The 13,981-nt window shown below is 46.8% G+C and overlaps 1 protein-coding gene across 6 annotated transcripts in view; it reads left to right on the top strand.

Moving 5' to 3' along the window:
- LOC137412119 (uncharacterized) overlaps positions 1-13,981 on the top strand; it is a 142,421-nt gene that overhangs the window by 25,253 nt on the left and 103,187 nt on the right. For 5 of the 6 annotated variants that reach the window (XR_013624277.1, XR_013624276.1, XM_078783102.1 and 2 more), the window contains exon 2: positions 3,463-3,516. Coding sequence is in view for 4 of the 6 variants with exons in the window: in XM_078783102.1 (XP_078639228.1) it covers positions 3,463-3,516 (54 nt within the window). In the remaining 2 variants the exon portion in view is untranslated. The remainder of the gene's footprint in view (positions 1-3,462; positions 3,517-13,981) is intronic. The other variant, XM_078783104.1, reaches the window with a different exon arrangement.

The raw sequence follows: 13,981 nt of genomic DNA, 5'->3' as shown, positions 1-13,981 counted from the left end.
GCACTTCCCGGGCGGAGCACCTCGTCCACCTGCGCACGCTTTTCGAGCGCCTCGGCCAGCACGGCCTCATCATCAACCCGGCGAAATGCCAGTTTGGCGTAACGGCCGTCGACTTCCTGGGGCACCTCATCACGAAGCGCGGGGCCGTCCCGCTGCCTACCAAGGTGGAGGCAGTCACAAGTTTCCCGCGCCCCTGCTCCATCAAAGCCCTACAGGAATTTTTGGGGATGGTAAATTTTTACCACCGGTTCGTGCCTCCCGCCGCCCAACTCATGCGTCCCCTGTAGGAAGCCCTCCGGGGCAAGCCGGCCAAGCACGACGTCGCCTGGACCACAGAGATGGACGCGGCATTCATGGGCGCTAAGCTGGCCCTCGCCAACGCGACCATGCTGGCGCACCCGGCGCTCGACGCACCCATCGCCCTCACCACGGACGCTTCCGACTATGCGGTGGGCGCCATGCATGAACAGTGGGTGAACGGAGCTTGGCAACCGCTGGCCTTCTTCAGCCGGCAGCTTCGACCTAACGAGCGCAAGTATAGCGCTTTCGACCGCGAGCTCCTCAGCCTTTACCTGGCCGTTCGCCACTTCCGCCATCTTTTGGAGGGCCGCCCGTTCACGGCGTTTGTGGACCACAAACCCCTGGTCTTCGCCATGGCCAAGGTTACGGAGCCGTGGTCGGCCCACCAGCAGCGCCACTTCTCCGCCGTGTCTAAATTTACGATGGACATCCGGCACATGGCGGGCAAGGACAATGCTGTGGCCGATTGCCTCTCCCGGTCCGGCGTGAACGCCATCCACCTGGGTGTGGACTTCGCCCACATGGCGGCCGACCAGACCGCCGTCACCACGGTGCAAGCCCTCCGGACAGCGGACACAGGCCTGCGGTTGGCCGACATCCCCTTCGAGGACACAGGCACGGTTCTCCTGTGCGACGTTTCCCTGGGCCAACCTCGCCCCATCGTGCCCACCGGATGGCAGCGGCACATTTTTGACGCCCTCCACAGCCTTTCCCACCCGGGCCGGAAAGCATCACAGAAGCTCGTGGCAGCAAAGTTCGTCTGGCACGGGCTCCGTAAGGACATCCGCGACTGGGCCAATGCCTGTGTCACCTGCCAGCGCGCGAAGGTCCACCGGCACACCCAGGCCCCGTTGGCACCATTCGACGTGCCCGCGCGGCGCTTCGACCACGTCAATGTGGACCTGGTGGGACCCCTTCCCTCCTCGCGGGGCTTCACCCACCTCCTCACGATGGTGGACAGGACCACCAGGTGGCCGGAGGCCGTCCCGCTGGCATCAACAACATCCGCCGACGTGGCGCAGGCCTTCATTGGCACTTGGATTGCCCGTTTCGGCGCCCCCTCAGACATGTCCTCCGACAGAGGCCCGCAATTCACCTCCGAGCTTTGGGGCACGGTCGCCCAGGCCTTGGGGGTCAAGCTTCACCGCACCACGGCCCACCACCCCTAAGCCAACGGCTTGTGCGAGCGGTTCCACCGCTCCATGAAGGCCGCTCTCAGAGCCAGCCTCCAGGACGACGGTTGGGCCGACAGGCTCCCGTGGGTCCTATTGGGCCTCCGAAGGCCCCTAAAGAGGACCTCCAGGCTTCCACCGCCAAGCTGGTCTACGGCCAGCCACTGCGCATGCCGGGCGAATTCATCCCTGACGCCACCGGCCCCTGGTCCGCGGCTCGCCAACGCTTGGACCTCCAGGACGCCGCCAGGAGATTTGCCCCCGTGCCCACGTCCCACCACGGCTGCCCCCAACCCCACGTCCCCCCAGCACTTCGCACTGCGGAGTACGTTTTTATCTGGCACGACGCACACCGGGGACCGCTCCGGCCGCCGTACGATGGGCCTTTCGGGTCCTGCAGAGGGACGACAAGTCATTCATCGTCGACATCGGCGGCAAGCCGGACCGCATCTCCATGGACCGCCTCAAGCCGGCCCATTTGGACCTCGACCAACCTCCACGGTTGGCCCTTCCTCCACGACGGGGCCGTCCCCCGTCAACCAAGCCCCCCACCCGACCATCCACCGCCACGCCGCCGACCACCCCCACACGAATCGCCAGGGGTCGTTTCGGCCGGGTCATCAGGACCCCCCTCAAACTGACTCTCCCGGTGCAGGTTAATTCTGGGGGGGGGGGGGGGGGGGGGGGCGCATGTAGCGGTTACCAGAAGCATGACACAATTACCGTGCACCGGCTGATGACGCAACCGGCGAGCGGTCACGTGTCCGGACACGCCCAGGCATGTCCAGACTTGCCCTCTCGGGCGAACGCTTGCCTTGCATACCACGCCCCGTCGAGAGGCGTGACTTACCTATTTTGCATACCACACCCCGCCTGAGAGGCGTGGCTTTTGGGTGTTCAGTTTGCGTGATAAATTGCCGCCCGTTCGAGGGGCGGATTCAGTGTGCTTTTGAGTTCTTTGGTTTTGAGCTAAATAAATAGCTCGGTGAAACTTCGTTCCTGTGTCGTCCATTTTGGCTGGCTTTGTCGTGCGAGCACAGCTCCCACATGTATATGTTAACCTAACCTGAGAAACACATTCATGATTCACCTGTGTTCATCAGCGCTACTTTTTTTGTTACTTTGACTTGATTAATCGAGATGTAAATCGTGATATGGGCAAAATAAAAGATACGTTGTAAAAACCCACCGGGAAGTCTAAGGTAGGTGTGGTGTATTGGGGGCACATCTGCTCTGTGAGGCTGGAAGTTCAACTTTGCCAACCAGTTTTTGATAAATTTATATCGACCTTCCTTTCCAGCTCGAACTGATAAATTAAAATAAATATAAATTTGTGCTCAGTTCCTTTTTATTTATACGTGTTGGGTTCTGAACTCTGATTTACAGTATATTTGGCGCGCCACGTAAAAAGGGGAAAAGGGGGCTTATGGGTGTTCCTTGGGTAAACACCCAAGTTTTCATCGTTTTCTGACCACCCGTAAGCCCCCTTTTTACCACACATATTTTACCACACTTAAGCGCCACATATATTCAATCAGAGCACAAAATATATTTGGCCACTCTTGCATTTTTGTATATCAGGTCATTGACCTGAAATTTAAAGAATTTGCATATCGGGTCACTGTATTGGTTCACTAATCAAAAGGTAGGAGTCGATTGTTTTGTTTTGTTTTAGATCAAAAGGTCAAAGGTCAAGCAAGGTTGCATAAAATCGTCAATTTTCGTCCGTTTGACCTGAAATTTTAAGAATTTGCATATTGGGTCACATAATTGGTTCACCAATCAAAACCTAGAAACTGATTATTTTTTTTAGCTCTAAAGCTCAAAGGTCAAGGCTGCATAATATCATAAATTTTCATTATGTAATTTTTTCAAAAATGTTTTCGTTATTTTGAGCATATGTAAGAAGAAGACTTCTGAATACAAATGGACGCGGATGGGGTTTGCATTTTCAGATGTTTTCTCGTTTATCTTTTTTTCTGTCTTACAGGGACAGCAAGGTAAGCCAGGTGTGAAAGGAAGCCCTGGTACAGATGGTAAGCCTGTGAGTACCATTCAGTCCATACTGACCTTCTTTCTTCTAAGCACATCACAAAAGCAATCGTAGTAAATGAAACACAAGTCCATTTTTTCACAAGGTTCGTGGGGTATACATATATATATATATATATATATATATATATATATATATATATATATATATATATATATATATATATATATATATATATATGAATGCAGCGTAAGAACATAACAAGACATCAGTGAATTTTTCGGTGAATTATAACAAAATTAGCATACAATCGCCAAATCAACACAATAGATACTAGAGAGTTCATAGAACACCTTTCCCGGTGCAGTCCTAAAAAACGACATCGGCGGGGTCTGCGAGCGGCAAATTTGTTTGGTTGTGATAATGTAAAATGCCGTAATATTTTGTCGAAGTACTGCTAAATTAAAGGTTTCTGAAAATGCCAATAAGGTGATTTGTGTTATACACGGTTTAAATATATAATTGAATTTAAATTAGAACAGCACTCGGTAGAGCGAATACCTCTGCCAGGCTGAACAGTTGACATTTTGTATCCCACTGATAGGCCTGATTCTATATTCGGACCTGAACTAAAATCTAATCAGCTTGTTCTTGTAGCCAAACCAACTCGTCCGCCAAGTTTAGTCATAACTCGGCCATAACTTTTTTAAATATCATGTTATTTATTGCTTTTCACCCGATCTCTCAAAGGTGAAGAATCACTTAAAAATTAAATAAATATTGTCACTGAATCCATATTCAGATCTTCACCAAAATCGAATCGATTAGTCCGTGTCACACACCCAATCTCTTCACGAAGTTTCGTCCAATTCCGCCCACAACTTTTTGAGATATACTGCAATGCATCGTTTTTGGCCCGATCTCCTAATGGTGAAGAATCACTTTAAAATTTCTAGTAGCCGGATCCGAATCCGGATTTTCATCAAAATCTAATCAATTCATCCTTGTCACATACACTACATCACTGCCAAATTTTGTCCGAATCCGTCCACAACCTTTTGAGATATCTTGTTCACAGTCCGACAGACAGACAAACAGACAGGGGTGAAAACATAACCTCCATCCACCTTCAGTGGCGGAGGTAATAACATAAAGACTTCAAAGGTCGTAGAAAAAAAGAATTTCAGAAGTTTACTGCCATTGATGCAGTGTCTTTTACACCACCTTGTCTAACACGTTACATTCGTTCTGCTGACTGTTGTTTGTTTCCTTTAAAAACAGTAAGTTCCCTGTTTGGAGTAAGTTTCTTGTTTGGAATGATTTTCAATTTTGTTGGACTGCCAGGCAGTCAGAGGTCAGTCCTCTCTGCGCATATGCAATCGGGATAAATTCTGAGACAAAGTATGGTAAACGGCAAACTTGTCTTCCTGTTCATTCATGTTCCGATTCATGTTCAAAATATAACATTCCGTTGAAATCGAGTTGTTCCTCGGTCATAAACTGACGTTTGTAGACAGACAGACAGACAGACGTGAACCAATTGCTGAACCCCGCTTTTTGCTTTGTGTGCACGGGGTACTGATCATTTGAACCTACGATCTCTGTTATGAGTGAATTGGTCATATGGGAACAACACACAATGTTATATAATAATACACTTGTTCGTGCGTGTTTCTGTAACAATCTTTCCCATTGATCGGTTGGACAGCTGGCCTGACTCCACCCAACCACAATTTCAACCATGATGAAAAATATTATGGTTGTCATTTTAGTGCTCACCGCTTTGCAAAGGCAAAGATGCCTCGGAGCTGTCATATTCACAATCTCTATGCACTCCCTACATATTTTTCCTTCATTGTAAAACTACCAAAGCGACAGTTAATCGGATTTTGAGCCGATAGGTGTTACGGGCCTTGTTAAGATCGGCCTCAGCAATCGAGACAGCGGTCTGTTAACTTTGCGCCGCCCAAATAACTACAATCGTGGCCAAAAATATTGGCACCCTTGCACATTTTTCAAATAACTCACAATTTTCTCGAAAAATAAGTTGAGATTGATAAAAGTATTTGGTCTCCACAATTCTTTATTTCACTGTTAATATTACAGAACCTTTGTTTTTGATTCAGAACGTAATATATCCTTTTAAATCAGGAAATAAAAATAAATGGCATTGACAAAATTATTGACACCCTCGACTTAATATTTGGTAGCACGGCCTTTGGGCAAAATAACTGCAGTCAAGCGTTTCCTATAGCCATGAATGAACTTCCTACACCTCTCTACTGGCAGTTTGGCCCACTCTTCTTGTGCAAACTGCTCCAGTTCTCCCAGATTTGAAGGGTGCCTTCTCCCAACTTCTGTTTTCAGATCTCCCCACAGGTGTTCAATGGGATTTAGATCTGGACTCATTGCTGGCCACTTCAGAACAGCACAGCATTTTGGCTTGAACCATTCCTGAAGTGTGTTTGGGGTCATTGTCCTGCTGCAAGACCCATGACCTTTGACGGAGACCCAGCTTTCTGACACTGGGTTGAACATTGCGCTCCAAAATGTCTTGGTAATCTCCTGATTTCATGAGGCTGTGCACACATTCAAGGCACCCAGTGCCAGAGGCAGCACAACAACCCCAAAACATCACTGAACCTCCTCCATGTTTCACTATATGGAAAGTTTTCTTTTCTTTGAAGCCTTCATTTTGTTTTCTGAAAACATAGAGATGATGTGCTTTACCAATAAGCTCTAATCTGGTCTCATCTGTCCACACGAAAATCTCCCAGAGGATTTTGGCTTGTTCAGGTGTGTTTTGGCAAACTCCAATTGGGCTTTCTTAGCAGTGGGGTCCTCCTGGGTCTCCTACCATAGAACCCCCTTTCATTGAGTTGTTGATGGATGGTGCGAGTTGAAACTGTCATACATTGTGTCTGAAGGTCAACTTGAATCTGTTGATCAAGGTGCTGTCTCCACCATTCAAACAATCCTTGGCTGCAATCTTCCATCAAGTTCTCTCTTGCGTCCATGTCCAGGGAGGTTGACTGCAGTGCCATGGACCTTCAACTTCCTGATAACATTGCGTACGGTGGACACAGGAACATCAAGGTCTCTGGAGATGGACTTGTAGCCATGCGATTGTCTAAAATCTTGTGTCTGACCTCCTCAGACAATTATCTGGTTTTCTTTCTTTTTTCCATGCTCATTACGGTACACACAGTGACACAAAACAGCAGAATGGCTCCTTTTCTCCATTCAAACTGGTTGAATGAGTGATTTTTATATTGCAGGCACCTGCAACTCACCACAGGTGAGTTCAATTCCAAAGTAAAGGAGAATCACCTGCTTGAAATCTAATTATTTCTAACAACTTCTAAAAGAATATTGTCTGGGACATTTTAGGATTTATGTGTGGAATAGGCAAAGATTTAGTGATTTTTCAGCTTTTTTTTTGTTCCACTGCAAACCAAATAAATACATAAGTGGATACCAAAAGATTTTTAAATTTCAACAATTTTCTGGAAGAAATGGCGCATTATTTGAAAAAAGTGCAAGGGTGCCAATATTTTTGCCCACAACAGTATGTGGCATTCTCTCAAGCAGAGATTAAACCCGTGTCATTAACAATTTGCCTGAGGCCATTATTTCTTTTTTAGATTTTCAATTCAAAATATGAGATTTATTTTTATTTTTATATATATGTATTTTTGTATACAAAGTCAAGGCTTGTGTAAGAGCTAACACATAAAACACAAAAACAGAAACACACATGAAACATAATAAAAGGAGAGAGCAAGAGAGAGAGAGAGAGAGAAAGAGAAAGAGAAAGAGAAAGAGAAAGAGAAAGAAAGAAAGAAAGAAAGAAACAACTGTAGAGAACAGGGACTTTGGGAGTTCTGTGGAAGGGAGAGGGCTGGGGATTTTTTGCAACATGCTATCGTAAGAAAAATATTGACACCGCATGCGCAAGTTACTTCTGGCTTTTAAGATGCGGCTGAGTAACAGAGACGTGTTTTCATTCTACTGCGCATGTGCAGCATCCCACCGCAACCGCTTGGATTAGAACGGCCATTGTGTAAAGTGGTACTTACGCGATTTGCCTATTTATTTATAAACCAAGCTGTGAGGATTAGTTGTTAAACCCCGATTCACGCATAATGAGTGCAAAGAGACCTGCGAGTGCTTCACCAAGCACACCTGGTATCAAGAAGCAGCGACAGAGTGGAATTTTAGTGCTGCAGTTAGACATTGTTAAGACATTAGTATGATGAAAGAACAACACAAATTGGACTTATACGTGGAGTCGCTGCATTTCTGCGCATTCAATTTTTAAAGGTTCTCCGAAATGCTTTGGTGCTATTGTTCTCCTTGGTGTCATTTTGATGATATTCTCCGTTCTTCTTGGTGCTTGACGTGGGAAGGGGATTGGCGTCATCTCAAGCAGCGATTAAACCCATGTTATCGGAAAAGGTTTTTTTTAACAGTATGTATATGTATATATATATATATATATATATATATATACTGTATATATATATATATATATATATATATATATATATATATATATATATTGTTACGGATCTCGGACGTCGGCTCTCCCCTTATCAAGGGGGGGGGGGGGCGGGGGAGTTAATCCCCTTGTCTTTTTATCTGGCCGACCCGAGTCCTGGGGGTTATAACGTTCCTTCCGGTCGGTGGTAAATAGGGTTGTTGGTCGAGTCTTAGTCCAATTACCTAAGTGCTACCACCGGCCGTAGAGCAAGGAGATAACTCCCGCTCGAACCACGGATATTGGTGGAAACGCCGAGCGGATAGCGATCCGCGATCCGAGCCGTTAACAAGGACTAAACCCGATTATAAGCGGTTCCTATCGTGCCACGTTTACCCAATGGAAGAAAAGACTAATGCGATCGGATAAAAGGAAAACCAGGAAGAACAAGTAATTTATTTACAATTTGTACAAGAAGGAGAAGAGGAAACGAAAGAATGTACAGGATAGGAAGAGGAAGAAGCAGTTACACAGGGCAGCCTTAAACAGTCTTATTCTTAATACCCAGGACAAACGTACACACTCACACGGGGATTGTAGATGGTGGATGGAAGGTCCGGCGATGGGGTCCAGGCTCCGGTCGGCTCCAGTCCAGGCTCCGGTCCAGCGGGCGAAACCCGGCAGGCAGCTCCACGTATAAGGGAACGCGACCGGACAGTTACAGACTTGGCATTTAATATGGAATTTTTTTTTTTTATTGATTTGAGTTTACTTTCTGAACTCGGTATATCAATCTGGTGAGTTTCTTTTACGCTTCGGTGATTTCTTTGTTAAAAGAACCATGTCACTGATTGTCTTTCGCAGCAAGAAGTCAATAACAGGATTATATCACAGGTGGCGTGACAAAATGTACGGACAGGTACATTTGACGATTGGCTTCACAATCGGGTATATAAGGGTTGTTGCGTTCTGTATTAGTGGAAAACAACTGCTGCACGTCTACAAAAGTTATTGCCGCTTCCCCTGGAGATGGTCCGTCAACTCGACAATGCTGTTTGTCATTTAGTGGTGGCTTTACGAAATTCCGGCATGAAACAGCGTGCTATTGCTCGGCAGTATGGCATCACTCAAGGTCAGGTGTCAAAGATCCTGAAACGAAATGCTCAGAGGGGTGTCCCTACTCCAATACCGAGGCCAGGACGTCCCCGCAGAACCACAAGAAGGGATGATCGCCAGCTGCACCGGTTAGTCCGCAATGGCCGTACCAAGTCAGCTAATCGGCTTAGGGCTGAGTGGCAGCAACTGACAAATGTGCCTTTATCCAGAAGGCTAGTCAACTAACGACTGGTTCAAGCAGGCTATCGTGCCAGGCGTCCCCTGAGAAAGCCACGTCTGACCAGACAACACTGCCAGCGCCGATTGCAGTGGGCCAGAGAGCACCGTCAATGGCAGCCAGGACACTGGAATCACGTGATCTTCAGTGACGAGTCTATATTTCTGGTCTATCGTCAAGATGGCCGCGTCCGAGTGCGCAGACAAGTGCATGAAGCCTACAACGAAGATTGTGTAGTGCCAAGAGTCCAAGCTGGAGGTGGTGGGGTGACCGTTTGGGCTGCTTTTCATGCAGGGGGCAAAACTGACATGGTTGTTCTGAATGGAAACCTGAACAAGTTCAAGCACAGGGCCATTCTGGAAGAAACATTGCTTCCATTTGCTCGTGCAGCCTTTCGAGGAAGCTTTGTCTTCCAAGATGACAATGCACGGCCTCATCGTGCTCGCATGATCCAACACTTTCTTGCTGACCATGGTGTAGAGCATATGGAGTGGCCTGCCATGTCCCCGGATATGAATCCGATAGAGAACCTGTGGGCAGAATTAACGCGTCAAATCGACAACTTGGACCAGCAGCCTGCCTCTGTGCGTGAATTGCAGCAGGCTATTGTAACTGCATGGCAAGCGATTACTGTCCAAACCTTGGCAAATCTCGTGAACAGCATGCCTCAACGTGTACGTGCCCTCCTGAATGCTCGTGGGGGTTACACGAAGTACTGAACTGTAATTATACTGTCCGTAATCCCAGTCGTAATTTAACTTTTGTTTTTGCTAAAACATTTTTTGGCTAATGTGCAAAATAAAGACATACTTCTGGAAAACGCACAGAAGTTTAACACATTACTGTCCATGAATTGAGTTCGATATCAGTTTACATCACTTTCAAGGAACAATTTATTTGCTTTGAAATGTCAAATGTGGTTTTTGTTTCTTTGAAAGGTCACATTAACAAAATCTGGAATAATTTCAACATAATTCCAATGAACCTTTGGTTCTAAGTCATCTTGAAAAGTAAGTTCACCCCCACAAAAAAAAGATTCCATATTAAATGCCAAGTCTGTATATAACGGGGGGAAGGCTGGTGTCCTGCGTACGTAATATATGCGTACTACACAAAGGCGCCAAACGCCCCCTCTCCAATGCACTCCTTTGATAAGGTCCTCCTTTCATCAGCGCCACTGCACGGCGTGAAGCTGAAAGGTGTGAAAACATTTTGCTACCTCGGAGACATGCTGAATGGAAAAGGTGGATCAGACACGGCAACGGTTGCTGGAGTGAGATGTGCATGGAAGAAGTTTCGGGAACTGAGTGGCGTGCTGATGAGGAGGGGAGTGTCGTTGAAGCTGAAGGGAAAGGTGTATGCTGCATGTGTGAGAAGTGTTATGATTTATGGGAGCGAGACATGGGTCATGAATGTAGAGCAGCAACGAAGGCTGGAAAGGGTGGAAATGCGAATGGTTCGGTGGATGTGCGGAGTATCGTTGAGAGAGAGGAAGACGAATGATGAATTGCGAAAGATGATGGGAATAGAGCCTGTGATTGATGCTGTGAAGAGGAACAGGTTGAGATGGTTTGGTCATGTGTTGAGGAAGGATGAAAGTGACTGGTTGAGAAGAGTGATGGAAATGAATGTAGAAGGAAGTAGAGGACGGGGAAGACCGAGAAAGACTTGGCTAAAGATGGTGGAAGAAGAAATGCGGGCAAGGGGGTTAACAAGGAACAGGAATTGTTACCAATTTCCAAACAGGAAATCAGAGCTGTCTCACTTGACATATCACGTGCCTTCGATACGGTCTGGCACCCAGCTCTGCTCACCAAACTCACCTCCTATGGTATTCAGGGAAATCTCCACTCATGGCTTGCGGATTTCCTCTCTGGTCGTAGGCAACGTGTGGCCCTGAATGGATTTCTCTCATCTTCCCTTCCTCTTCTAGCTGGAGTTCCCCAAGGTAGTGTTCTGGGCCCTGTGCTATTTCTGGTCTTCATCAATGATCTCTCCGACTCTCTGGAAAATCTTCTCTATCTCTTTGCTGATGACTCCACTATCTGCCGCTCCATTCCTCATCCCTCAGATCGGCAGTCTGCAGCCTCCTCACTCTCTGCAGACCTGGACAAAATCACAGACTGGTCAAACAAGTGGAACATGTCTTTCAATCCTGACAAATCTCACACTCTTACGATGTCTCTCCGAAAGGACCGACTGGAAAACCCTCCCATCTACTTTCTCAACAATCCTCTCCAAGAAGTTCTGTCGCTCAAGCTTTTGGGTCTCACTATCTGCCATGATCTTTCTTGGGAAAACCACATTTCCAAGCTGGCCTCCAAAGCCAGTCGCCGACTGGGCATCCTCCGTCATGCGAAGTCCTTCCTTGGCACACCTGAGCTCCTCACCACATACAAGGCTTTCATCCGCAGCTCAATGGAATACTGTTCCCCCCTCTGGGCTGGTGCTCCTGCCTCACACCTTGCTCGGCTTCACGCTGTTGAGGCCAAAGCTTTCAGAATCATTGGAATCTCCTGCGATGTAGTCAACTCCGAGGGCCTTTCACTCACTCACCGCAGGCAGGTTGGTGGTCTTTGTGTCTTCTACCGACTCCTCTCCAGCCTTGCTCCCCCAGCTCTCTCTGTGCTCTGTCCCCTCAATATTCCTTCAGGTCGCACAAGATCTGCCTGCAACCCTCTTATGGTTAAACTGCCAAAGTCTAGGCTCTCTGCTCACCTTCACTCTTTCATTCCCCTTTTCTCCCGCCTCTGGAACAAACTCCCCCACTCCCTTCAATCCCATTCCTCCCTCCAGGTCTTTAAAACAGCTGTTCACCACCATCTCTTATCTTCCCCCATCGAAAACCTTGATCTTTTCTACCCCCGGTAATTCACCCCAGAGTCCTTGCAGTGTTCATATGTTTTATTCCTCTCCCACCTCCCCCAAAGTCCTCCCGATGTCCCTCCTCTCAAATGTTGTGTTTGTGTCCTTCGCCCTCTCTCCCCATCTTGTCTGCCGCTCCCCTTGTTTTTTGTGTTTTGTGTGTCGGTTTGTCTCTTTGTGTGATTAATGTTAGCTCTTTCACGAGCCTCGATCTTGTATACAAAAAAAAAAAGAAAAAAAAAAAGGAGAGATGCAGAAAATAGGGCAAAATGGAGAAGATTGTCATGGGGACTGCAAGGCTAACCCCCGCTCAAGCAGGGAAAATGGCCTTAAAATGCATGTTCTTGTTGTTTGTTGTATCTATCTATCTATCTATCTATATATATATATATATATGTATATATATATATATATATATTGTTACATGCTCCTCCCCAAACCCCCTGGTCATGGTGTACCTCCGAGCCCCGAGGGGAGTCACGGCAGAAAAAAATGTGTTATTCTGTATGTCAAAGATAAATGGTGAAGCCACACCAATTGTTACCAACAAACAAATATTGTACTAAGATCACACAAGAACAATAGTACAACAATAATGGTAATCAAAAGTACAATCAATATATCCTATGATGGTACCATCAGTTTCGTAATATATAACTCACTGTGCTCCAAGTGAGTGAAACAAAACATTCCCAATGTCTCTTTCCCGGCTTCAAACCCAAGTTGATTCCGGTTTCAAGCCAAAGTCGATCCGCTCCAGCGATCGTCAGAACGATGTCCAATCGAGGTCAGAATCCCGTTTGAATGACAGTCACAGTCACGCGGCCAAAGCTGCACAAAGGCGCCCTCAAGGTGACTGGGAAATCCAAAGGCGCCCTCCAGGCGACTGGGAAATCACACCCTCGTGTATGGATGTTTCACGGCTCACAGTCGGCGAACCTCAGATTTACCTTCAAAATCCACGTTGCACATGCACACACCAGATAAACGTCTGAATGCGGTGAGAACGACTGAAGCGAAGCAAAGAAAAACCTTGTGCGATGCTCAAAGGCTGAAGCGAAGCAAAGAAACCTTGCTCGAAGCGCAAAGCGCATGAGTCAAAATGGCCAACGGCCCGTACTCGAGACGTAACGGCCCTTCGATGATTCTCTTCGGAATCAATCGCACAACCTGACATGCAGGTTGATCTGTCACAGCGATAACAACTCTGTCGCAGGAATCCCTTTCCTGAGAAACCCAACGTTCACTCGTGACTGTCGTTCGCCAATGTTCGCTCCAGACTGCAAAACCTATGCTTCCTCTCCGACTCACTCACTCCGCCTTCTTTTTTCTCTTCTTCTTCATCGTCCGGTTCCCGATCCGGTTTCCTGTTTCTTTTAACTCTAACTTTTTCACCTTGTGAAAACAGTTCCTAAATAATAAACCTTTTGAAAACAATAATAGTACATGGAATCAAAAATATTTACAGTAGATGAAACCCACAACAACGGAAGTGACGAATCCGTAACAATATATATTCATCAGGAAGATAATTGGTTTCGGGTCGTTTATTGTCACATATCTTTTCCTTTTCTGTGTATCTTGTGGGATTATGAGTTGGACAGGTGAACATTATGGGCCATGACCTGTTCATGGTCACATATCTTTTCCTTTTCCGCGTATCTTGTGGGATTATGAGTTGGACAGGTGAACATTATGGGTCATGACCTTTTCATGGTCACATATCTTTTCCGCATATCTCTCAGGATTGTGAGTTGTACAGGTGAGCATTATGGGCCATGACCTGATCATGGTCACATATCTTTTACGCATATCTCGTGAGATGGTGAGTTAGACAA

This window comes from Myxine glutinosa, chromosome 8, assembly GCF_964187855.1.
Source record: "Myxine glutinosa chromosome 8, kmMyxGlut1.1, whole genome shotgun sequence".
NCBI lineage: Eukaryota > Metazoa > Chordata > Myxini > Myxiniformes > Myxinidae > Myxine > Myxine glutinosa.
This window is presented reverse-complemented; position numbering and strand designations above follow the sequence as displayed.